The sequence below is a fragment of the Cyanistes caeruleus genome, chromosome 1, assembly GCF_971803275.1.
Source record: "Cyanistes caeruleus chromosome 1, bCyaCae1.hap1.1, whole genome shotgun sequence".
NCBI classification, from domain to species: Eukaryota; Metazoa; Chordata; class Aves; order Passeriformes; family Paridae; genus Cyanistes; species Cyanistes caeruleus.
Genome location: NC_141701.1, coordinates 39,772,875 through 39,799,223, shown reverse-complemented (window position 1 = coordinate 39,799,223; position 26,349 = coordinate 39,772,875). Strand labels below are relative to the sequence as shown.

The following is a 26,349-nucleotide window of genomic DNA, read 5'->3' as shown; positions in this document are numbered from 1 at the left end:
GTACATATGGGTTCATTAGCATCTTACAGTTTGCCTTAAGTCATCATATGCAACAACCCAAACAGCACCTCTACATACAAGATACATCCAAATGATTTCAACGAAGTGCAGTATACTCCATTAGAGAGAACGTGTTTTAATTAACAGTTCAATACCAGTTACAGTGTACAGTACTTTCACCAATCTACTGTGTTGTAATTATACAAGATAGGACAAAGAGACTACATCATACAGCCCTCACCACAGTACAGACCCCAGTAAAGTTTTATCTCTAGAACAGCTGGAAAAAATTGGCTTACAATATGCAATTCAACATGTTTATTCAAAAGTGGGCAACATATTCCAATAAGAAGTCAGACTTTTGACAGCACAAAACTGCAGTCCAATTTAAGTACCATTTTGAAATTAAGAACACACTAAGGAGTTAGATACCCATTGAAACAAACTGATCTGCAAGAAAGGTATTTTCTTATCAATGCTTTCACAGGTTTGATAGACATCATCTCCTTTCGTGGAAAGTCTAACATTATAAAAAAAATAAACATTATTGGACAGTTTAAAATTTTAGTTTACGAGGATAGTACATTCATATTTAGAACACTGACAGTCCAACTTCTCCATTTTAATAGAATACTATGAAAACTCCTCCATCAGACTGAGCTATTATTCAGCCCCAAGTACAGGCATTATAACAACAATCCCAGCATCAAATCACTGCAGGTAGTGAAGAAGTTCAGCTACAAGATCATACACAAAGCTTTCAAAGCAGATGGGAAGTTACAAAAGACAGGAGCTCAACACACACAGTGTAATAAACACGGGAGGCCACATAGACTTGAAGTTTCCTCTAGCTTCTGGGCTCTTTAAGAACTGCCAACTACAATATAAACATACACTCCTGAATAAAAAAAAATTAGGATAATTCTTCCTAGAATACAGAAATTCAAAGCAAGTCCAAACATTTACTTATATTGACTTTGGTAACACAGGTTTGTAGATAAAGCAAGCAGCAAAATAACAATAAGAAAAATATTTTTGTTAAGATAGCTGAATGTTTGAAAAAAGTTAACACATAAAAAGATTTTGTAGAAAAACATCCGAGAGCATCATAACAGTGACAATTGAAGGTGATATGTATTAGAGTGTCTAAGTACTCAAATTTGACCACAAACTGTAAACACAGTTCACCAAGTTGAAGTGTTATGAAAATAACACAGAAGGAAGCTAGGGCAGATCTCATTTTAACATCTTAGAAATACTTTTTTAAATCAGTTCTTGAAGAAGGAAAAATATGTGAAATGAGCACACAGTCAATTAGAAGTTAAGACAGATGAACAGAGTTATCAACAAATCTACAAGCAGAACATGAAAATAATGAAGGAAAAATTAGAAGCTTGTGCAAGAACTTTGGAAACACACCAATACTCAGGGAATTATTTAAACAACAGGGGAATGAAAATAAATCCAAAAACTAGGAGAAATAACATATAGTTTGCTTACCAAGACTGCAATTCAGTAGAATTGCAAAATCAGCTAATGCAATTTGGGAATGACACCAAGCTAGGACATAATGTTTTCTCAAGAGAACTTTGGCACAACTACAGTAAGAATATTATGGTTTCTTCTGTGAACTAAATTAACTGAAAGACAAATTGGCAGATCTATAGAAGAGAGTGACTGAAAGAAATTACTAATTAAACTTCAAAGTTAATAAAAATTCCCTCTTAACTACACAGATGGAATATCTAAAACGGTTTCATTACCATTTAGGAAAAAAAAACTCCTTTTCAATTTTACATATAAAGAGATGTTTAATAATCCAGAGAAACTGGATTAGAAAATAAGCAGCTTCCTAAAAATGAAGTGCAACATTAAAAAAAAAGCACTGAAAACTGGTAACTTAGACTAGGTAAAAAGGTCAGATCTCTGGCAGCAGCAATGTTAAAGGAGAGATATAAAGGTGCAATTCCTCACATATGTATTTGTACTGGCAGATACCTCATGTAAATCCACATACACTCTAAGAGGACCCCTGGGAGAGGAGAAGTACCTTACATGCAGGTGAGAAGCACAATGCTGACATGACAGATACATCCAAAATAGAAATATTCTTTGACTGAAAGCATATTACAGGATAGAACATTGTTATACAGAAAATTATGCAGTAAAAAGCGTAGTGCATTGTTTTAAACATTCCTAGTGTGGTGACAGCCTCTGAATGTTACATAACAGCCGTTTCCAGCAGTAAATTATGGCTGTTAACTGAAAAAAGCTATTGAGTGTGCATCAACTCCAGTAAACCAGTGCATTCTACAATTTTAAGGTTCTGAAAGAAGAAACATTCTGTATCTTGTAAATTTACTCTTTTTTTTCCAGGATAGGTCTTAACATTCCTAGGCTATACTGATCTGGGGAAATGCAGAAGGATAGATTTGAAAAGAAAATGCTTTGTTCCTACTCAGAAAACAAAAAATCAAGTATCAACATGTAATAAGAGAAAGTATTATATGGTATCATCTAAAACTATCACTTTAAAGTTTAGGTAAATTATATCTCAATTGCACTTATATTTCTAGTAAAAAATAATTCAAAGAAGTGTGTCTTACAGATGAGAGTTCAACAATACACAGAACTACGCAGCTCCATTATTTTCAGTTATTTACTCCAAAGCATAGAGAAAAAAAATCAAAACAATATTCTGTAATTGTTCTAGTGAAAGACATAAACAAATGAAAACTACAACAACTAAAGCATCAGATGAATATTCAGTATGAAAACAAGATTTTTTTTTAATGAAACTCAAATTAATCCTATGCACTTCTTCAGAATTCTGTTCCAAGTCACATTCGCAATGAGTTTAAAAGAAAAAAGAATAAGTGACAAACAATTGTCAGATAAGAAATGAGTCCCTTTACAATTTCCACAGTATTTATCTATATGAACATTTTAAAACTGAGGTGGTGTAAAGATAAGAAATACCTTTGCAGACTTCTAGCCATTAAAGAACAACCCTCCTTATCTGTTAAACAATTAACATATAATCCTTAAAGCTTTATCCTTGGTAGCATTTATTCTACCATCATACGCCCACTATGTTACATGTTCTGTACTTTATGCCCACTGTGTTTTATGTTGTATTCTTTATGCATTCATTACATAAAAGAAATGTCTTATTTTTTCAATGAGTATTAAGAACAAATCATGTCTCAAGTAAAACTAAACTGGTCACATCTATGATGCTCACTTAAATTTAGTTTTTTATTAATTGTACAAATAGTTTGAAATTCTGCAATCAAGAAAAAATAATCAGACATCTTAAAACAGTTACATTCTGTCATTGTTACCTAGTTCCCTCATTCACATCCTTCCAACCACTGGGTGATAAATACTAAAAAGATTATAATTTCTTTTACATGTGTATTATTTAATTTTCATTGTAAGTATAAATTTGCAACACAGTAGTAACACTGCAGGTATAGAAACAATGTTTCCTATCAGGCATATGAAAAGATTTAACACTCTACCACAGTTGATGCTGGTGTATTTATATAGAAGGCTTCTTACATATCAGTTCAGTCTATGGGAGGTAGATGTTTGTCTATGAACTGTTTTACATCCATCATCTCCTGTTTAAAGATAAAAATACGCATTAGTTGAAGTCTTTTGCTACTACATAATCAGTTACACTAAATCATGCTTTAACATTTGACTTATAATGAGCACCTGGGATAGAAATATTGAGCAATTAGTTACTTGATTACCACTCCACACACAAGTCAAGGCTGATAACTTCATGGCACAATGCACTCAGAAGAGGCTAAAATATAAGCAAAAAACCAAAGACTACTTTTTCTCTCCCTCTGAAGTTGAACAGGGAAGCTACACATTAATCATCAAGTGATCTTGATAGCACCAGCCTATGTATAGGGTTTCAATGTAGCTAAGGCTATCACCTCCTTTGTACTTTAAACTTTTACAAGTTAACAGCAGCATGAAAAGCCAGCAACTCCCCCTCCTAACCATTCGGCTTCATTTTCAGCATGCTTCCTTCCTGAAGGAAAAGCAATACAGCAAACTAGACTGAGAAACCAATCCATGGTAATCTTTTTTTTTTTTAATTTAGTGATGTTGAAAGAAAGAACACATTACTAACATATTTGTGTAACAACTCAGCAATATTGCAGTCTAAATACAATACTACTCCGTAAATGTTACAAAGAGGTTGTTCAAAGGAACAGTTCCTACAAGATGCAACAAGCTAAATTAACAATGTTACTGCTGCTGACAAATGGCAAATCTGTTCTTACCTCCACTTGGATTTCTTGCTCCTATCACTTACTTTGTGTGTGTTCTGATGCTCAAACTCCCTATAGCTGCAAACAATGCAGGCTGCAGGTTTTTTGCCATTTGAGCAAATTCAAATGATTCAGGGAAGTTTCTGATCTGCCCCAGAGCCAGTACAAGGAGGAAGTGAGAGCCACAAGGTCACGAGCAGAGGGAGTCCACCCCTTTCTGGCAGCAGGAAGTTATTGCATCAGCTCAGCTGTCTGCTGAGCCAGAACCATAAATACAGGTTCTGAGGCTGCCTCTTTCATAGCTTCAGCCCTCCCTGCCTATTCTTTCAATGTCTCCCTCTACAAAACTACCAGGATTCTTCTCTCCAAAATACTATCTTGGATTTATGCTATGAGAATTTTTCTTTTAATTAGTTTTTTAAACTAAGCAAATAATAAGAATTTGGGAAAAAATAGTATTTTATAGACCAAGTTACCTAGTCCCCAAAATACAATCTTATGAGGAAATTCTCACTAGTCATAAATTTTTGCTTTGGGTGTTTTTTTTAGCCCAGAATTCAGTTACTCATCAAAATAAGTAGCACGAAGCACTTGTTAATAAAAAAAGGAAAAAGGAAAAAAAAAAAAAGAAACAAAACCAACTGAACAAACAAAAAAAAAAAGCCTATAAATATTAGTTTTGAGGGGAAATAATTAACTATACCCAGGTAAAACAGGATGTATTAAGAAAATTACCTCAAGAGATGAACTATGCATCATGCCAGAGTAAGTCTTGAAGGTTACATTGGCTGGATTTATCATAGTCTTCAGCTTCTCAACAGTAAGGGAACCGAACATTATAGGAACCAGAGGGTCACAGTCCCCGTGGCACTGAAGAACAGCAATATCCTTGTTGACACCACTGATAGGGCCCTGTGAGGGGTGGAATTAGACAGGAGAAGAAAGAGACACTAAGTGGAAATAAGGCTAACACCTTTGAAATAAAATATCCCCATGGCACTATAGCCTGTGGCATGACAAGCAAACTGAATTCTGAGGGGAAACAGTACAATGTATAGTCTGCAAGCAGCTCCTTACGAAGTAAGCTCTGTACCTGATAGCACATTAAGCTCAAAGACCTGCAAATAAAATTCTGGCAAAAAGTTTTATAACAGAAAGTCATAACTTCTGGCCAAGTAAAAAACCTGAAACTTTGCTCAAACACCTAGTCTCTAATAAGATAGTGCCTTGCAGACAGAACAAATGGCAGACAGAAAAGAAACCATCAAGGAAAATTTGTTATATCCTTTGAATTTTCTAGTAGTGTCATTTTAAGCAAAAATAGCTAGTGAGTTCTTCACTTTCCTTACTTCACAAAATCTAAAATTTTAGGGCCCTGTTTTAAAAACTTCCAAATTATCAAACAACAGCCATCATCTGGTAATATTGATGACCACTAATTCTTGCACAAGATTCAATCTTCAGATATACTCATTGCCCAAGTGCAAATCATCTTAGGAAAGAAACAAATACCTGAGGAAAAGAGGCCCGTAGAGGAAGCCAACAGCTGAGGGCTACAACACCTGCTAATTTTTGATGTGTTGTGAGAGCTGTATACAATGATAAAGCACCTCCCTAAAATAAAGAGAAGTATTAGAATAATGACAGTAAAGTTCCTTTAATGTTTGCTTCAAAATCTCTGATTTCTCCTTCGAAAGTCTTTTCCTATTGCAATTTATTCTTCTTTAGAGCCAACAACTAAAACCAGTATTTATGTACAACATTTGTTTTGCTATTTCTCCTCCCTTCCAAGTCCATGTGGTCAATTCAGAAGTAAGCCGGCAAATTTACTATAACTAATAGTTGTCAAAAAAAAAAAACAAAAACCAAAGACTATTACTCACAAAAGCATTATCACTACTTTAATATTTATTTATTTGCATGTAGCCTGAGGGATTTGACATATGGACCAATTAATCTACTAACCTACCTACCACAGATGCCTTACAAGTATGAAAGAAAAGATTTCCCAGATAAATCCAGACCAACCAAATATCTACCAAATTCAATTAAAAATACTACCAAAATTTTCAAGCAAAACTATGTAGGTTATATGCATAAAGATGTTAAACAGACTCTTTATTTTAGTACCTTTTTTACACATGCATGTACATTTTCCAGTGAACAGCAATTATTTCCATAAAACCAAAAAACTTCTTTTGTTAAAGCAAAATTTTGACACCTTAAAATTTTAGAGTCTTCTAACATCAGCTGACTTCAATTTAAGTGTCTGGGTTTCCCAAGTTAATAAAGCTAGGTTACTTCCCTAGAAAAAAGGCAATAGTTCTTTCCAACCATACCTTACCTGAGAAAAGCCTCCCAGAATAATTCTATTAGAAGGAATTCCATTTTTTACTTCTTGATCTATCAGTGCTTTAACTGCAACATAAATAAAGGCCAGTTGTTAAAATCCACTCCATTCTCTAGGAAGTCCAGAAGAGGAAAGATGCCTTCTTCCTGGCATCAAGAGAAAGCTAATGAAATGAAATTCTAGGCTGCTATATGTTAAAAGTACCAGATCTAGAGCACAGTCAGAAATTTCAGTGCCACTGTATCATTTCCAAAGAGAAAAACATGCAAATAGGTCTTGCAATAGCACCAGTGGTGGGAAGATGGTATCCTCTTCCAAGCAAAAGCAACACAACTGGATGCTAATACTGCTCTGACCTGCTGCACTGCCCAAAAGCTCCCAAAATTTACCAAACTACATTTGTTCCCATATTTCAGAGTATGAAGTGCTTATACTGCTGAATTATTCTACTTACTAATAAAGTTTAAAAAGCAAACAAATAATAAACAATTAATCTAGCTAAACTTTGGTCAGTGATAATACCATATACTCATTATTTTCCCTAAAAAAATACTGTCTTTGGAAAATCTGTTTCAGATTGATAGTTCATTTTCAAGAATACCTGGAAGTACTTTTAAGACATAAAAAAATACTCCTAAGTATACCATTCTCCGCCGCCTGCTTGATCCCAGCTTCATCTTCCTGTGAATCTGGAGAAAGTCCAATGATATCAAACCTTACAAAAACATCAACAAGAGCATTACTCATTAGAGCATCCATTCCACTTCCTTAATACACAAATAATGAAATTTGGATATTTTCCAGACAAAAAATGTTAGCTGTCATATTGTTTAGTACTAACTACCCACAGATCACAAGAAACAGTGAACAATCTGTGAAAGTGGCTTAAAAGACTTAGATCTAGTCAACAAGGCTTTTCTGAGTTTTGACATCTTCTGTAATTTACTGTAGATTAAGCAGCAGTTTTGATATTTGCTCAAAAAATATTAGCAGGAATTTTGCTGCATGTACAAATTAAAATATGGTTTGAAGAAATACAAGAAAAACAAACACAAGTTACTTTGGCAGGGGGTGGGGGGAAGCCCAAAATCCAATAAAACTGAAGAGTGGTTTAAGATCATTGAAATCCACCATATTCTTCTTGTTCTCTATTCAGAATGGATGTTCTAAAGGACAGTTTCTATATATCCTACTGACCCACCAAATATTACTTTCTAGTAGCAATAGTGTTTCCACTCCAAATCTCTACCTCTACTGACTCTGAATTCAGGCACAATGCATACTACAGACCACACCGGTAAAATAAATTGGGGTTTTGTTCTAAGACATACAGATTAGTCCTGAGGTATAATCACTACCACAAATACAAAAGATAATAATTAGAGTGTACTCATGACAGCACTTTTATAAGAACAGAACTAAAGCAAAAAGGTTTTCACACTTGCACGTGATTAAAACCAGATACTCAGTTATTCATGATTTTAAATTAGGAACAATGAGTTCATAGCCCCAGATATGATTTGATTTGAATTGTCTGCATTTGAACAAATACTTACCATGATGGCATAGACATGTTCATGTTCAAAGAAACAGGCATAACTGGCCTAGAAATAAAAATGAACATTCCTGACATAAGATATATACTGAAATTCAATAATGCAAATGCAGTAACATCATGAAATATATCCTCTAACTCTGTCTTACTTTTAAGCAGTAATTAACATTAGTTGCTTTGCAGCATCTGTTGAAGAAACTCTCTTCAACAAAAAAACCCAAAAACCTGCCAGCCCAAACACATTTAATATTCAGGGTTGAATTACCACTCTCTATGGAGAGCAAGCAAAACGTTAATGGGCTGCTTTAAATGTGTGTGTGTGCATGAGAGCATATATTTCATATACATATTCTTAATATGCATGTATTATTTACTTATTTGTAATTAGGAGTTATTTATGAGAGTTCCATTCACATGTTCAGGGGATTAAGGCACCTCATAGAGCAGCATCACCAGGAAGCAGCCAAAAGCAGCACGTGGTGGAGCCTGGCCACACATGCTTCTGTCAACAGCTGAATCTGCTTAGGCAGTGCCTGCCTTCACTGCTGGACTCCTTCCCACTCCTGTGCTGCTGTGTGCCATCTTTTCAGCCACAGCAAGACAGCTTCAATGGATACTGCCATGGATCAAATCTGGCTTCAGTTTTAATCTATAGGAACTGAGCAGCGTAAGTTCTGTGGGGAAGGACTGAAAGAAGACAAAGGGCAAGCAAAGAAAACAGCAGATATTGCTAAGCTGCTTTTGAATGGTTCAGTAAAGCCTGGCCATGTGGTAAAACAAATGAATAAACCACAGCTCAGTAATACACCAAAACATTGCCTCCTCCTCTCCCTCCACATCTGCCAAGACCACTGGAGCAAGAGACAATCTGAATTTTGTCTTAAAAAAAATTAAGATTATACTTTATTAGTTTTTCTACCAAGTCAATAGTAAACAGATCTTACTGCCTTATTTACTGATGCCTGACATGCTTATAAGTATTTAACTTCACAAATTGCACACAAAGGCAGCTCAAATTGCATTGTTTGCTGAAATTATCAATATCTTGTCAATCTTTAAATTTCTTTGTAACCTATATCAAGTTTCAATCTACTATACACACACCTAAATTTAAGTACATGAGGCTAATGCAAATTAGTAAGGAAAATACAAAAAAAAATTAGTTCTGGAAAAAACTGTTTTTGACAAAAGGCTGTTGGGAAAAAACCCAAAAACCTAACAAACAACTCAATCCACTGAAAAAAAAAAAGTCAAAATAATATAACTTTGTACCTAAAACTTTCCAAATATGCCTTTAGTCTGAATAAATACCAGACCTTTTGCCTCAAAGTAAATCACACAGAATTTCCTCAAAACAAAAAACATTTAATAGCATTAACACTACTTTAGAATGGGGGGCTTTTATATAAAAAAAAACGGAACGTAGAGATAGCCAGATACCATCTCACTTCTGAGATGTCTCTCTGACATCTGTGCAAGTGTCTTAACAGATGATGCCTCTACAGAAAAAGGTAGAACAAGAAAGTTACAAACTTACGCATGTGGGCAAATGTATTTCACATGGGGGCTTTTGATACCAGCAAGTGCTTCTGACCATCCGTGCCTGTTAACAAAAACATATTCAATTGCATTTATGTTTTGGCTTAGCTCTTATTTCTGGTGCATCAGCACAGACCAAGTATGAAACATGCTGAATTAGATCAATATAAACACACTTCTGGAAAATGTTTACACCAACCACAGTAAGTTATGAACATAGCACTAAACTTAGGTTTCTTCAACCCTTGAATGCTTGTGGCATATATAGTCAGGATGATTCAATCTAATTTGGCTGCCATAGTTGTGGCACAGCTACAGAAATACCACTGGCTCCAGGCAAAGCCCACACTATCTTTGTTAATTTGTGTGCCACAACAGATGCACACAGGTATCCTGCTTCCAGGCAGCTCAGAGGCTGCTTTGCTGCTCCTGCAGAGTTAAGACAGCTTCTCTGACAGCCAGCTTGGCATTCTGTGAACCACATTTCTTGACTTGGGACAGTAGCAAACTGACGCCTAAGCTAACTCCTTAACTAACCTAACCACCACATGGAGCCAACCCAATCAATCAGCCCTATTAACTTCAGCTCAGCTTGAATGCTCTTGGATTCAGGCAATCCTGAACAGCACCACAGGTTGCAGTAGCTTTTTAATCTCAAGCAGATACTGTATATGAATGTCCATAACAAAACAAGATCTGCACAGCAGGTGAGTTAATGAGCTTCCTCCAAACCAGAACACTGGAGAGCGAAAGGTCAAGACTCACTCCAGGCCTCATCTAGAGAGGAACAGACCTTGACCCAAATCTGAACCCATGCACAACCACTGCACGTGCCTGCACTTGGCTTTCGAGAACACTCAATAGCACCTGTATTTCCTGATTTTTCTCATAATTTAGTATTCCTAACTCATCCATGAAATTAGATACTGGAAATTTAGTTCTAAGCAGGAAACACCTCTAACAAGTTTGTCACTGATACAGTTGAACTAATCAGACCAACAGCAGACCAGCCATAAAAGCATGTTTGGTTTAGTTTTAATATCATCCTGAGAAGTTAATTAATGTATGCTACCTAAAGTTGAAGGCATTTCGAACACAGTGACATCACAGACATATGAAGCACTGACTGTATCTCAGCCTACTTCCTATCAGTACTTTTAGATATATTATTAACAAATGGCAGGAAATATGACTTGCACAATATTTGCAGTATCACAGAAGGTCATATAAGAATCTAAAGGAGAAATTCTACTGATAAAAAATGGTTACCTAAAAATCTGGGGACATTTTTAGCCAATTACAAAGTCTAATTAGACAAATTTGGAAAGCAACCTTGTGTACATAGTAATGCAGTGTCCTTAGAACAATTCTCTATGTTGCATCTTATTCTGTCTGAGCTCCTATATAAATGGCACTTAAAGATTGGTACATACTTGTCAAAATCTGAAAAAAAGCATGTAACCTCTGTTAGACACTTTCCAGAGTAAGAAAAATACAGCTGGTAAATGGAAGTGATCAATTTAGAAATTTATGGGAAGTGGAACAGGTCAGTTTAAAGTGGGGGAAGTTATAAAATTGCTAATAGGTTTGCTTCAGACAATTTTTTGGGTCACTACTACAACTTTTACTTGAAATAACCCCAAACAGCAGTATGCCAAAGGCAGTCTATCTAATCTAATCTGCAGCAAACTAGAAGAAATACACCTGAATCACTGTATTTCCACAGACGTGTCATGTCTTGTCAAATGAGACATTCCAGTATGCTCAGTGCATTGGCAAGATTGAGGCCGTGCATTAGCTCTGACACAGAAATGGAAATGCCACCTTGTCTAGCGAATACAAGTTAGGTTAAAGAGAAAGTCTGTTTTTTACCCCTTGCCAAAACCAACATCAAGCCGATTTGCAAGGATTCAAATTCCAAAAGCTCAAAAGATTCTGCAATCACTTGCTGAACATTTGGTGCCAAGATGCAGGCAGTACTGCTGCCTCAGCTGCGTCCTACCAGCAGAAAGGAAGAGGGGTAAGGCAAACAAGGTGTTGTGTCAGCACAACAAATCACAGCAAAAACCTCCACTTGTAGAATACTGCCAAGTGCATGGACTCCACTGTTTTTTAACTTACTAAATGCTCAGGTTATGCAAGTTTTAATTCTGACTGATAATTTACGTTAGTTCTTTGAAAAAAATAACACAGCAGGTTTCAACCTAGAGGCAATATTCAAGTTTCAGGTAACAAAATAAAAGTTCTTAAAAAAATATTACGTAATTTTGGCCACAAGGGAGCACAACAGACGAAGTGTTCATGCTACTTATTTTCAGTATCTAAGTGCCAATTCCTTTAAAGTCTTCCACTAAAAAGGCTTCAACACCCTCTTGTTAGTTCAATGGCTTTAATGAATGCATGCTTCTTTCTGGGCACACACAAACTTCAAACAGAAACATTACACCAGAGCTAGAATGCCTCCCAGAAATTGTCTACTCTCTCCATTTCTACTCAAACATGGAAATAACAGGAACAAGGCAACAGAGCATCACACATTTTATTTGGGTGGGGTTTTTTTTGAATCTGAAGACCGTATTTCAGAGAAAGCAATCTGTAGACATTAGATGACTACTTTGGAGTTTGCTTATATAGATCAAAGAGGTCTGGATTTTAGTGTAAGTATGACATTGATGAAGAAACCACGGGCTAACTGCAGCTATTGGCAAACCAACAATCCACAAGTCTGGAATAAAAAAGAACTCTAAATTTAGACAAACACAGGAATAGCCAGAAACCCACTCTCAGGAAAGCAAATTATCAGAAAAACAGAGACTTCTTTTTCTACAAAGTTTGTCTCAGGAACAAAAGAGAGATTGCATTCAGACCAAATTCAGTAAGTCAGTAAAGTTTTCGAGGACTTAGTGGAAAATTTTAGTTAAATAGTTGTCACCATCATCGCAGGACACTTGAAGTTTTATCTGCTGTTGGCCGCTGCATTCAGTAAAGGGCAAAATGAGAAGCTGAAGTAATTTTTAACTGCTCACGTGTTTAAAATATGCAGGTTGTATTTGAAAGTATAATAACTACTGAGTATGCAATAGATCAGAATACACACCCGGTATCTCCTAATCCGTGAAGAAAAATGACCTGAGGGAAATAAAACAACAACAAAAAAGACAACAAAGGCAGAGGTTTAGGATCACTAAACAACCAAACGCACCTCGCCCACGAGCCCCGGGCGCCCACCCAAGGTCAGGCACAGTTCGGAGCACGGCACCACTTTCTCCCAAGAAAACTCCGCTTCGCTCACTTCCCCTCCCCGGCCCCGCCGCCATCAGCGGCCGCTCCCCGCGGGCACCGCTGACCTTCCAGGTGCCGAGGCGGGCCCGCCTCCGGCAGGGAAGGAACGGGAGAGACCCGCCCGGGCCGGGCCGGGCCGTGCCGCCCGCCATCCCCCTCAGCCGGCGGCGCGGCCGCGCCTCGCCCCCCGCCCGCCCGCGGCCGCCGCGCCAACAAAGCGGGGCGGCGGCGCTCCCTGCCCGCACTCACGGCGGCCGTCGCCTTCCTGGCGGCCGGGACGATGGCAGGGAGAGGAGCCGACATGTTGTTGCCGCACATGCACCGGGCTGCGGGGCGGCCGGCGGGACACGGGCCAGCGGCGGGGAGGCGGCGCGGGAGGGCGGCGGGAGCCGGGTGGGAGGGGCGCGGGCGGGCGGGCGCCTTGCGCTGTGGTATAAGGCCCGGGGGGGAAAAGGAAATTACGGTATTCTTAAATAGGTAAAATATAAAAGGCCAAGTCACGGGAAGACAGGAAAACCAGCACAAATATAGCAAACAGCACGGTTAGACGGAGCTCATGTGCCCTCATCGGGTCAAATACCTTCACCACAGAATTAAATCTCTTGGCTTACAGCTCACAAGTCACCGATTCTTTCTTATCTTGCAATGTGTTACGCTATTCAGGCACTTTGGTTGAAGTTACTGGATCATTCCAGTCTATTCCAAATACTTAGACCGACTCTGAATATGTATGGCAAACACATTTCTATCGAAACGGAATACTTTGTTCTTTGTCTTCTATTCCATACATCTTTGTCAGATATTTACTCCCAGAAAATCAATATGCTCATTGTATTTGTCCGGTGGTGAGTGGCTGGCATGGATGCTTGTTTGGCAGCTCCAACAGCAGCTGAACGCACACTATACTTCTTTCACATCCTTCCCACTGCTGTGTTCCATACCAAACAGCAACAATTTTTCACAAAGCTTTTGCTCATCAATATTACCATTGGCTGCAAAAAATTTATTGGAGGAGCCTTTATGCCAACTGTGTAACATTGAATACACATCCTCTTTTACCGAGATTTTTAGGCTGTTTTGATACATGGTATTGATGCCAGGGCATCCTTGTTATTGCTAAAATTTGGCTATTTTCACAGGTAATTTTTTGTGGTTTGATTTGTCTCTAATTTAGCATGTGCTGCTGTCTCATGTACTGTACCAATTTCAAGTCTGTTAAGAAAATACAGTTTATGCATAAAAAATTCTTCAAAGATTAGGAGCTTCACATTATATCAAGTACTTATTAAGTATGCTGAACCTGACTCTTGCTCTAGATCATCTTTTTGGGACATGAACAAATTTTTGCTTTCCTTCTCTACTCTGCTATTTACCATGTAAATGTCACTTCCATAAGGTGAGCTGCTGCTGAACCTCCAGCCTAAGAAATAACAGTCTGCTAATAAACAGAACAAGATTTTAATATTTTAGTCAATAGCTGGAATGAACTTACTTCAATTCCCAGTTGCTGCTAGCATGGCCCCAGGGGCACTGGGGAAAAGTGAGCTCTGCATGGATTGGGCATGGGGCAGCCTGCTGGTTACAGATAAGTGTTCAAGAAACTGACCTGCAGGAGTTCCAAAGGAATTACTGAAAACATCTGAGCTGTGAACCTTTCAAGAACATTGAAAGGTTCAAAACATTGGCGGTCCCTTCAGAGTGAGATGTCTGTCTTAGGTATGATAGTTTTCTACCCGATTTGAAATTTCTGTTTAAAGCAGCGAGAGTTTTACAAGGCAAAGCATGCTCTAAATTATGTAGTTTTCCCTGCCTTAGAAGCTAAAATGGGCTTAGATAAAATGGCTTTCCATACCAGCATCTTGTGTATTGTTACAATGTAATTTTTCTTAATTTTGGGGGGGGTGGGGGCGGTGGGTTAAGAAGCTACAGAGATTTCATACTGAAACTCACAGATTTCTGCAGCATGATTTCCATTTTACCTCCATTTATGCTCAGGGCTGGCAGAGCTGCTGCCTGATCACTTCTCCAGTCTAAAGCAGACATTCAGCATGGGAGAAGGTACTGTCAAACAGAAGTTTCAGGATGGAAAGCAGGCTATTACACTGAGGAGTATCAGCTTTCACAATGGAATCTGTCCTTTCTGCTCTGTAACTCCACAATGGCAGCTTCTACAATTCAGTTCTTCACTGCACTGAGCCTGAACCCTGCACACCCTTCCCACCAGACCAAATACCCATGGAAGCTGCTGTATGGTTTTCCAGTAGGTACACATTTAAATTTAAGACTGAAATAATACATGTGATCAATACTGCAGCAGTACTAGGAACATCTTGGTCTTGACTGCAGAAATTTTCTTCTCAGTGGCTGGTAAGGGGTTCTGTTTTGGATTTGTGCTGAACGAAGGAATGGTGATACAGAGATGTTTTAGTTTGTTGAGTAGGGCTTACACAGAACCAAGGCCTTCTCTGCTTTTCAGGTTGCCATGCTCTTGGGAAGACTGGAGGATGGGAGGAGACACAGCCAGGACAGGTGACCTCAACCACCAAAGGGATATTCCAGACCTTATGACATCATGCTCAGTATATAAAATGGGAGGAAGAAGGAGGAGGAGGAGGAGGATGACGTTTTGGGTGATGGCATTTGTTTTCCCAAATAACCATTACACATGATGGGGCCCTGCTTTCCTGGAGACGGCTGAACACCCGCCTAACCGTGGTAAAAAGTGAATTAATTTCCTTCTCCTACTTTGCATGGGCGCACAGCTTTTGCTTTCTCTAGTAATGTGTCTTTATCTCAGCCCACGAGTTTTCTACCCTTCATCCTTGCGGTTCTCTCCCCGATCCCACCGGTGAGCCTGTGTGAGGCTCGGCCGATGGCTGCGGTTACACCACGAGCGTCTCCAAGCGCAATGGATATTTCAGTGCCTGCACGGGGTGCGCCTGAGCAAGGACCGCTGCACCAGTCCGGTTTAGATGCAGCCTGATGGTTTTAAAGACTCGGCGCGGAAGGCTGAGGCTTCAGTAATAAAACAGCAGGTGCTGGGAGACGAAACGTAACGAGCGCCCTTTGCACAACCATTGCAATCCTGAGCGCCGGCACCGCCGGCTGCGCGACACCGCTGGGACGGCGCGGCAGGTGCGGTTTACGGCTCTGCCGTAAAGCGCCGCGCCCGGGCGCGATCCTCGCGGGCGCCCTTGGGCAGGAGCGGCCATGAGCGGGAGCGGCGTGAACCGGGCCCTGGAGCTGCTGCGCTCGCTGCCCAGGGTCAGCCTGGCCAACTTAAGGCCCAACCCCGGCTCCAAAAAGCGGGTGAGTGCCTGCAGCCCGCCGGGTGGGCCCTGGCGGCAGGAGGTGTGGTTTTCCCCAGGGTTGTCAGAAGGCCATCATCCTGGCACGGCCAGGAGAGCGGCCTGGCCAGAATAGGCGTGGGAAGGCAGGGGAGGGGATGGCACTGCTGTGTGTGTGTGTGTGTGTGTGTGTGTGTGTGTGTGTGTGTGTGTGTGTGTTGGCCCGCTGCTTGCCCTTTGCGTGCCTCGTGGCCGATGTGTGTGGCCGTCCCCACAGAGAGCTGGCTGATGAGTGGTGCTCTCTGAACCTCAGCGCCATTCCAGGGGCTGGAAGGGAATAGTAAAAGGTTTTTATCTCCACATGTTTATGGGGTGCAGTAATATGTTTGGAAGTCGAAGGTTAGAAGGCGTACAAAGAAAAGGAATGTGATGCCAGCTAACATTCTTACAATTTCTCGAAAACAAACCTGTGATCTGTCTCCTTATAAAGCGGTAGAGAAATAACGAAAAGAAACCAGGGAGAAACCATTGTGGTATGGGGGGAATATTAGTGAACAGGGAGATGAGGTTCAAAGGCTGAAACCATGGAAACAGAGAAGGGAACAGCAAGCAGTACTCTCCTAAAAGTCCTGAAGACTCCCTAAAACCACTAAATAGTACAGAATTCAAGTTCGGTTTTGTGCTAGACTCGACCATCCCTGCTACCAAAGGAAGCTGAGCTGTCCCCGGACTGTTTGTGGTGCCAGCCTAAAGCTGTGCTCTGCAAAAGTCATGTTAACTGCTTTTCTATTTTTCCACTTAGTAATGGTCTATAACTTAACTTTTCCTCAAGAGTCAGCATTTTGCTCAGTTGCTTGTATCTCTGAAATCTAATGTTTTAGATTTATTACTAATTAATATAATAAGTAATATTATTACTCTGAAGTAATTGTTTAGTAGTTGTTTAAATGTATCACTGATTGCTTTGAAGGAAAGAAGACGCGGCCGTGGAAGATACGGAGGTAGGAAGTGTGGCCGAGGTCACAAAGGAGAAAGACAAAGAGGGAATCGCCCCCGATTAGGCTTTGAGGGTGGTCAGACTCCATTTTACTTGGCCATACCAAAATACGGATTTAATGAGGGACATAGGTAAGTTTCTAAACGTTTGCTTTGAAATAAATCATTGTCTCCTTTTCTTGATCTTTCTCCTGAAGGTGGAATCTTAATATGCTGCAGGCCTAACTGAAAAACCTTGGCTTCCCAGATTCCTCTCAGGTTGTTAGCTACCTTACCAGAAGAATCTCCCATTTCTTGTAGATTATTCTTTTAATTAATTATTTCCTGTTTTACACATCTGCTTATTTACTCTCTTCTCATAATCCTTCATATGTAGCAGGCTTCCCTTCCTCTTCCAGCTGAGTGAATTTCTCTTCTGAATCTGCTCCTTCATTCCTGCTTGATTTTCCCTTTTTCTCATAACCCAGTGAACTGACTGGGAACAGTCCCAGTGACCGGAGTGAGGATGTTGGGCATGGAAGTGTAATCCAAAGTCTTGCTTTGTTGTTTCTCCTTGCTTTATTCATCAGAACCTCTGATCTGCTGCCAGCCCAACAATTCTGCTTCTCTTCATGGTTCTACCTTTTCAGCCCTCTGACACTGTGGTGTTTGTCTGTCTGTGCCCTGCCTGTTCCATCTAGAGTTCTGAAAAGCTTTTTGATACCAAATGTGCTGGATGAGGCATTAAATCACCTTTCACAATTGTTCTTCTTGGGCATTTTGCCTTGTTTATTACTTCTGTCCTTATTTCACTTTGTACTTGTTTGTGTCATGTCCTTATTCCATCTTTTCAATGTTTAAGGTTATTCTAACATGTTTCTCCAGTCACTGTCCTTACTTGGAGAGATGTATGTCAACATCTTCCAAATATCCTTCACTTATATTGATAATCTAAAAATCTGGATTAATTTTTTTTATTTGTTTGGGTTTTTTTTAAAGATTAATTTGTTTCATCAGTAGCATTTGTGTTACCTGGGTCAGAAACCATTTTGTTGCTTTTTGATCTGGTCTTGCAAACTTCTGTGTGCATAGAATGCTGTTACAGGTAGTAGTAACAAAAGCCTGCTGCACCAAGCAGACAGTCCAGGGATGAAAAGACTAATGTGTATTTGTGAGTTGTTAGACTTGAACTTTCTGTTTATAAGGGGCTGTCTGACAGCACAAATTCTTGTCCTTGTACATGGCTTGGAGTAACAGAGATCAGCTGCTTCCCAGTTCTTGAGCTACCACTCAGAGACTTCCGATAGCAGCTGTCAAACGGATTGTGGGAGGAAGTTTTGGGTATATAAGTGGTGTGCATAGACAGGAATGGACTCTGGCACTGGAAAACTGTGCTTGTACAGTAAAGTTAGAACTTGATTAAAAACAAAAATAGGTTCTGCTGAAGCCAATGGCTGTTGACAAGAGATTCCAGCTCCTTTTTGAGAATGTAGGTTAATGCATATTTTCTCAATATTTCTCTTCCTTGATGGTGTTTTGAGGGAGTCTGCTTTCAGTACTTGCTGAGATGTTTGGTACAGTACTAATGGATCAGAAAATCTTGTATGTAAGCTATGCATGTACAGAATTCTGCTGATAGTCTTTGACTATGTTTGTATGGGAGGAGATGTTTGGTTTTTTGACTGTCTATCAGAGAAGCACCCAAGGTAGAGTCAGTTTGAAAATGGTAGTTATTTACAGTCTTGCCAAGAAATGTTGACACTGTAATGTCTTAGTATTTTTTTGATTTAGGAGCAGATAAAAACCAGAATATCTCAGTTGACCAGTTGCTATTAAAACTCCAGTTTTGTAAATTTCTCTCTTTTTTTTTTTTTTTTTTTGGGTTATTTGGGTTTTTTTTTCTTTCCCCAGCCTCAGACGTCAGTACCAACCTCTGAGTCTTCAGAGGCTGCAGTACCTGATTGATTTGGGCAGAGTTGACCCCACGCAGCCGATTGATTTAACTCAGCTCATTAACGCCAGAGGTGTGACAGTGCAGCCTCTCAAGCGGGATTACGGTGTCCATCTGGTGGAGGAGGTATGCAGACAACACACTTGGTACTTCAGGTTGTCATTCCCATGGTTTGGAAGCATCTTTGAGTTTCCCAATTAGTTTGCTGTGGAACTTTTGTGGATCATAAATCCACTAGAGGGCACTGTGTGTCAGCAAAAAAAGAAACAACTTGGGAGAATGTCTTCATACCCAGGGGACTGCAGAAATAAGAGTTAAAGAGTACATAACAAAAGGCTGAAGAAGTACTTTGCAACAGAAGACTAAAATGTACTGAAAAAAATGTATAAATATCTTGGAAATGGAAAGGTTTTCTTTATTCAACCCAAGTGCCTTAGAGCAATTTGGTTACCTATCTTGGTGCAGGGAACAGACAATTCATAATATTTTGTAGGATTTAATGTTCCTTACAAGTTTTTAGAGAAGAATAAATGTGTGTCCTAAAATACACATTTTAATGTTACTGTAATGTGTGTTGAAATTTACAGGGTGCTGATATTTTTGCAGCAAAAGTAAATATTGAAGTGCAGAGGGCATCGGAATTAGCAATTGCAGCCATAGAAAAAAATGGAGGCGTAGTAACAACATCGTTCTATGACCCAAGGAGCTTGGGTAAGAACTTCTTTTAATTTCTGCCTTGTTTTTTTTGAACATGCAAAGATTAAATGATCCAAATCAAAGTTTCCAACACAGTTCTTTGTAGAAAGTCATCTGCTTCTAAAAGCTTTAAAAACAGTTACATGTGTATTTATAGAATCATAGAACACTTTGGGTTGGGAGAGACCTTAAAGATGATCTGGTTCCAGCTCCCACTAATGAATGATAATGCATCCTCAGTTTTAGCTTTTTTAACCATTCACCTGTTTAATCCTCCCAGTATTAGTAGTTTTATACCAATCAACCAGTGAAGGAAATCTGAATAGCTTCGTAAATAGAGGAACTAAAAATATTGTTTTGCTGAATTTTTGTCTTCTGTTTCCCATGTTTAATAGCACTAAGAAAACTCAGGAAAAAATAGATTTAAAAAACACTTTGGATGTTTATATTTTTAATTTAAAATGCTTTTCCACTTGAAGTGAGGAAGTAAGTTACAGAAGCTCAGAATCACTCCAGTTAAAATGGCTATTGTTTTCAGAACACTTTCACTGAAGAATGAGGCTTTGCTTTGCTTGAGGCTGCATCCTGCCTAACATTCATTCATGCAGTTCTTATTGACAATAACTCAGCTTTCATGTGTGAATGAGGTTGAAAAGAAGAGGAATAGACATTTTTAGTGTGTAAAATATGTTACCCCGGAGTGATACAACTTCTGGGATATTTTTAGTTCCACAAAATAATAAAAATAATAAGGTTAAAAGGTTCTGGAATATAATTTGCTAAAATCAGTAAAATTTGAGGGAGAGAGGATACTCCCACGAAGGACTAAATAGGTGCATGTGCCATTGGTACTTTATTTAAAATACTTATAGAAGCAATGAAATTGACATTAGTTGGTACATTTTGTAAATAGCTGTGCAAATGCATTGCTTCAAATCTGGAAATAGTAATTTAAGTAAGCTTAGTTATGGTTATCTTTCCCAAGCAGGCATTCTAAATGTATTAGAAGTAGCAACTCCTCCAGACTGACACTATAAATACCAGTTAAAACAGAGTTGTTTGCATGGTTAAGTGAAACTTGCAAACCACTATCTCATTCTGAGCAAGAATACTCTTGATGGTCGATTTTTTGCTTGGTACTTTTTAATGTGAACGTAGTAATTAATTTAGTGCAAAATAAGAAAGTGTCATTTAATGTCTTCAAATCTATGTTATGAAGTGTAGTCACTAATCTTCTCTCATGTTTGCCCACAGAAATTTTATGCAAGCCGGTAGTATTTTTCCTGCGTGGCAAACCCATCCCAAAGCGAATGCTCCCACCTGAAGACCTCGTCCGTTACTACACAGATCCCAGGAGTCGGGGCTACCTGGCAGATCCATCTAAGGTTGCAGAAGCCAGGCTGGAACTTGCTAAGAAATACGGCTATGTCTTACCAGACATAACTAAGGATGAACTTTTTAAAATGCTAAGTGCACGCAAGGATCCTAGACAGATATTTTTTGGTCTTGCTCCAGGATGGATCATAAACCTGGCAGACAAGAAAATTCTAAAACCAACTGATGAGAGTCTGTTGAAATACTACAGCTCATGAGTTCAGGACTGGACACAACTGCAGGTGTACAGGAAACATCTGGGTATGAAATAATGGATAGAAGTGGTGTGTGTTTGTTTGTTTTTGAGACTCCTGTTATACTAGAGAAAACATTTTTTCTTCATGTAATCTTCTGGTGTACTTCTCAACTTTTTTATTGTCATAATAGAGTGTATCAGAAGTCTTAACATTTGAAAACAATGTAGAGTCTGACATAAAGTGTGGGTCTGGGCACTTTCTCTTCCAATGGTTTGCCAGTTACTTTTTCAGACAAAATGTGTTGCATTTGTTTCATAGGATAATTCCAAATAGTCATTTGACCTAATTATTACTTTATATTTCCCCTCTCAATTTAAAACTGGACACATGACTGTAAAAACTAAAATTAGTTTTACAGTCGTATTGCATAAAATTGTAAGTTCTATAAAATGTATCTTGGATAGCTCTAAGGGTTATTTTTTGGTTGGGGAAAAATAAAAAGAACTAGAAATGGAAAAGTACTAAAGATTGCAATAACCTCTTCAATTCCATAGCTATGTTTTGGATGTTGCCATTGCCATCAATAGCACTAGAGCTTGAGAGATCTTGTTTTTTCTATTTTTTTATATGCAATTGGGCAAGACAGGGTGTGCAGTTTAAAACAACTTTCTATCTAAATTTGAGGCTGGGAGGAGAAGATAGCTGTCTTAATTCAATGGCTTTTATTATTCAAACAGAATTTAAAACTTGTCCTGACACAAATGTAATCTTACTAATAAAAATGCATACCAGAATCCAGAGTCAATGAATGGCAGTGAAAGCAGATTATGAAGGATGGGATGTGATGTACAAAGTACACAGTTAGAATTCAGTTTTCAGCTGATCACAGATTGCATGTGTGACAGTGGACAAATGAATTTAAATGTTGTGGAAAGTTATGAACAAATTGTATTTATGGGAAATAGCATTTTAATCACACAAACTTGATTAAATCTTGAAGAATATTTTCATCGAAGATTTGTTTTATCAGTCTTTCCAGAATACTGCATTATTACTATGCAGGAGTATTGTAGGTTTTGTGTGGAAGCTTAGTATTGGACATTTGAGACAGAGAACCAGACAGTAAAGAGGGATGAGAGGGGAGACCAAGATAATGTATCAGAATGTGCTCTGACTGCTCTGAAGTTAATGAGCTGCTTCCTAATTATGTGGTTTAATGGAAGCTGAATTTGGCTTTAAAATAGTCATAATTTGATTGTAAGAATGCGGGAAATGGTCCAGGAGACCAGAACACAAGAAGTCATCTTGCTTCCCAATTTTCACGTATCTTTGGAAATGCTACTTAGCGTTTCCTGTAGCTGCCGAACCATCCCATCTTGTAGGGAAAGTCCTCTGCGTGCTAGAATCTCCTCTTTCTCTTGTATGACATCTGTATTTTGCTGCTGTACCTCAATAGGGGAGGATTTAAGAAAAACCTTCTTTTTCTTTCAGACAATAAAACGAAGCGGATGAATTTTTGTTGGTGTTCATCAAGCAGCCTAGATTTTTTCCTTCACTCAACAACCTGCCTTACTATGACCATCTGTAATCACATAACAAAATAAAAGAAGTCTTCTCATTCTAATTAAATAATCTGAAATCAAGAAATTAAGAATAGAAGTCATTAATTTTTGACAATTTACTCTTCAACTTATATTGTTCCTTGTTAATGTGTGTTAAATGCTATCAGTAATGGTTATGCCCCTGACTTGGGTCTTAAGTATAGGTGAAACATAGCAAAACAGCAATATAAAATTGGACTATGAATAGCAGGAATTTTGTTTTAGTGGCATTAACATTAATATTTTATAAGATGCCCAACACTTTTTTGGCACGTTAAGAATAATACTGTGTGCCAAAAAAAGTACAGTTGGTGTTAACTTGAATGTGGAGTAAATAACTTTCTCACTTTAGATGTATCCTGTTCTGCATCCTGATGATTGTTGGTTTGGAACCTTAAATGACAAGCAATACTTTCTGCTTTTTCTTTTTTTTAAAGTTTTTGTTATTACAATAACTTTACAATAACAATATTACTACTGCCTCCATTTGGGAAGGAGTTGGAGAGGGAGGGAAGAGTATTTATTGCCTTCCCTTATTTGTGCCATAATGTTTCTGTTTTTATGAATCAATTCACAATTGTATTTTGTGGAGGTGGTGGTACTCAACAGGAAAGCTACTTAACTGGAAGTGAAGAAGGAAGTTAGTCATATTAGTGAAGACCAGAAGACAAAAGTGTTTATGTATCATTGTGTATTTTGGGGAGGAGAAGAAGGGGGAAGGCAAGTTTGTTTCCATTTCTGCTCTTTGTATTAAAATGAACAAATTGCTCTCAGCAATTTTTTTTCTAAATCAACTTCTTTGATACACACACGCATGCACACGCTGGTTTCTGTAGGTTTCTAAATGGTTTTCAGGTGAAAGGGTAACTTGGATAAAATGATAACAGTGAAAGAAAGAATGAAAACAGGAAACAGATGTCTGGTGACGTCGAGGGATTGGATAGCACTTATTCAGTGAACGATGTCTTAGTCACAAGGCAGCTGTATCCTGGCTCTGATACTACAACACTACAAATACCTTGGAGCCAAAACAGCCACGTTCCACAAAATCCGGTCATTCTACTTCTTAAAGGTGATCTTTTATCATCTTATAGTTAGAGAGGGCAAAAAAGGGCTATATGTTCCTTTATTTAAAATATGCAATGCTTGTCTTTTTTTCTCACTTCTGTTAACAGTATCCAGTATTTTCTATCAGTTGTTTGAATTTTTATTTACTAGTGCAAAAAGTCACAAGGCTATAGAGGATTTCCTGTTCATTTTATCTCATCAGGAACACAAGTCTCCTAGCAACCAAATACACAATTATCAAAAGTACAAGTGAGTTATTGACAAGGTTTCTAATAAATCCATAATAAAATGTCTGAAAGGACTGTTGTTTACATGTCAGGCTTACTGGTGCAAGACTTAAGTCAATGCTGGCACCTAAAGCCATTCTCATTACTTAGGTACATGATTTAGGACCATAATTGCATGTTTATAAGATAAAGGATTGTCTTGGTTATCCTGTGTTGAGAGTGGTTTTGCATGTGCCATAGCAAGAAGTACCCAATCTGCTGTAGGTGGAAAAGTATTATAGGGTAACTGAGGGAAAGGGACTTTTATTTGTGTCACAAAATGCTGAAAGCCATGTCAGTTTTTATCAGCAACATCAAACTTCTGAGTGATTACTTGATAAAACTCATTACAGATGTGAGACTGCTATCTAAATAAAGGTCTGTAAATAAAGTACATACCTTGTTTCATATTGTGACAATTAGAAATCACCTGTTCCTAGGAACAGATTCTACTGACTGCAGCCAGTCAATGCTATACTTGCAAGTAGCTGACTGCAGACTCAAAATGAAGCGGATTAAACTTCACACACAATGGTGATAACCTGGCTTCATTATACTTTATATAGAATTTGTGTTTAACAGTCAAAAGCTAACTGTACAATCCACTGATTTCCAAAAATGAATAAATTAAATCAGTGGTCCTGATCTGAATCTTCACTGGCAGTGTGCCAGCATTGTTTTGATATAGAAGCATGATTGATGTTAGTCCTCCAGGAAGTCATATAAACGTGATCAATTATGAAGATACCTTCTCATTACTATTTTATTATTTTTTGCTATTATTTCTATTTTCTGTTATTTTCTATATTAAAACCTCAAATGCTAATGCAAAACTAATTTTGCACTAACACAAGTTCTACAAGGAATCAGAAATTGTTGCACAGGTCCCTTTAAATATTTAACTGTTCTGTTTATGTATATCTAAAACAAGAAAGATGCTGTGTATATGCAAAATGTTCAGTTTAATATTCTATATGCAGCTTTATGTCTTAAAATTTTCCGAAAATGTGATCAGACAGGAATAGTTTCATGTAACTCACAACCTGAACTTCAGTTTAAGGTTATGGTTTAGTCTATGAAAAGAGGTCCAAATGTGACAGGGTTTTTGCCCATTAGAGGGAAATGATGATCTTTTTAAGGTCCTTTATCTCCCACTGAGGTGACTTATCTTGGTCTTCTGTAGCAGAAATATATTTTCTAAAGAAGTATGGTTTCTCAGTGAAGCTATCCTCAGATGTATTGTGTCTCCTGTGCTGAATATTCCCTCTGAAGCATCCGCATCTTCCCAAGGTCTCTTCTCACCTTTCCCGTTGTAGCGGTGGGAACTGCAGGACTCAATCATTCTCACAGTGTCATCCTGTCTGGCCCACTCTGGGTTTGAAAATCTGGTTGTTTTATGTGCCTCTGGAGCAGGAAAAGTGTTGATCATTCCTGCATCTGTTTATGGGGGGGGGTTTGCTCTGAGTTTCCTGGACTGGTGTTGCTTTTGTTGTTAAAAATGTCAACAGCAATGTTGTTTACTTGTTAACCTTGTGGATTCCAAGCCACATGCCAAGCAACTTGGAGGGCCCTTTGAGCAATGGATTTGGTGTTTATCAGTCAATGAACACTCCTAGAAGAGTGCCTGTGCACTTACCTCAGAATTGCACTCACTAGATACCAGTAAGAAAGAATAGGCAATTTTGCATTCGATGGACCAATGCCCAAATCTGTCTCTCCTTACACTTTTCTTCAGCCTCTGTAAGATTCATTCTATCTCATGGTAGCATTGTCCTGTCTGGGGTTTAGTCTATAAATATGGACAGATTAGTCCATATTTAGCTTGAAAATCTGCCATTTTTTATTCCTTGGGCAGGTAACGATAGCTAGAAGTTTATGGAGATAGAGTGGGCCTTTGAAAAGTAAGTTGATGT

The 26,349-nt window shown here is 38.4% G+C and overlaps 2 protein-coding genes across 8 annotated transcripts; one reads left to right on the top strand and one right to left on the bottom strand.

The window, feature by feature from the left end:
- Positions 1 to 116: 116 nt before the first annotated feature.
- Positions 117 to 16,170, bottom strand: LYPLA1 (lysophospholipase 1). 7 transcript variants are annotated; one of them, XM_086888216.1, is made up of 10 exons: positions 14,972 to 16,165; positions 13,271 to 13,447; positions 12,837 to 12,868; positions 9,738 to 9,803; positions 8,202 to 8,249; positions 7,290 to 7,360; positions 6,640 to 6,713; positions 5,808 to 5,909; positions 5,031 to 5,207; positions 117 to 3,626 (listed from the first exon to the last, which is right to left on the bottom strand). In XM_086888216.1, exons 1-10 carry the CDS (start codon positions 15,062 to 15,064, stop codon positions 3,573 to 3,575), a joined length of 894 nt encoding a protein of 297 aa, XP_086744342.1. In that variant the 5' UTR covers positions 15,065 to 16,165; the 3' UTR covers positions 117 to 3,572. The 7 variants fall into 7 exon arrangements, with proteins under 7 accessions (XP_086744342.1, XP_086744344.1, XP_086744346.1 ...); XM_086888218.1 differs by having other exon boundaries at positions 15,001 to 16,160; XM_086888220.1 differs by lacking the exon at positions 13,271 to 13,447 and having other exon boundaries at positions 14,972 to 16,156.
- MRPL15 (mitochondrial ribosomal protein L15) lies at positions 16,074 to 24,823 on the top strand. The gene is made up of 6 exons (XM_023921038.2): positions 16,074 to 16,330; positions 17,279 to 17,436; positions 19,195 to 19,360; positions 19,822 to 19,945; positions 21,185 to 21,565; positions 22,993 to 24,823. Exons 1-5 carry the CDS (start codon positions 16,232 to 16,234, stop codon positions 21,520 to 21,522), a joined length of 885 nt encoding a protein of 294 aa, XP_023776806.1. The 5' UTR covers positions 16,074 to 16,231; the 3' UTR covers positions 21,523 to 21,565; positions 22,993 to 24,823.
- Positions 24,824 to 26,349: the final 1,526 nt, after the last annotated feature.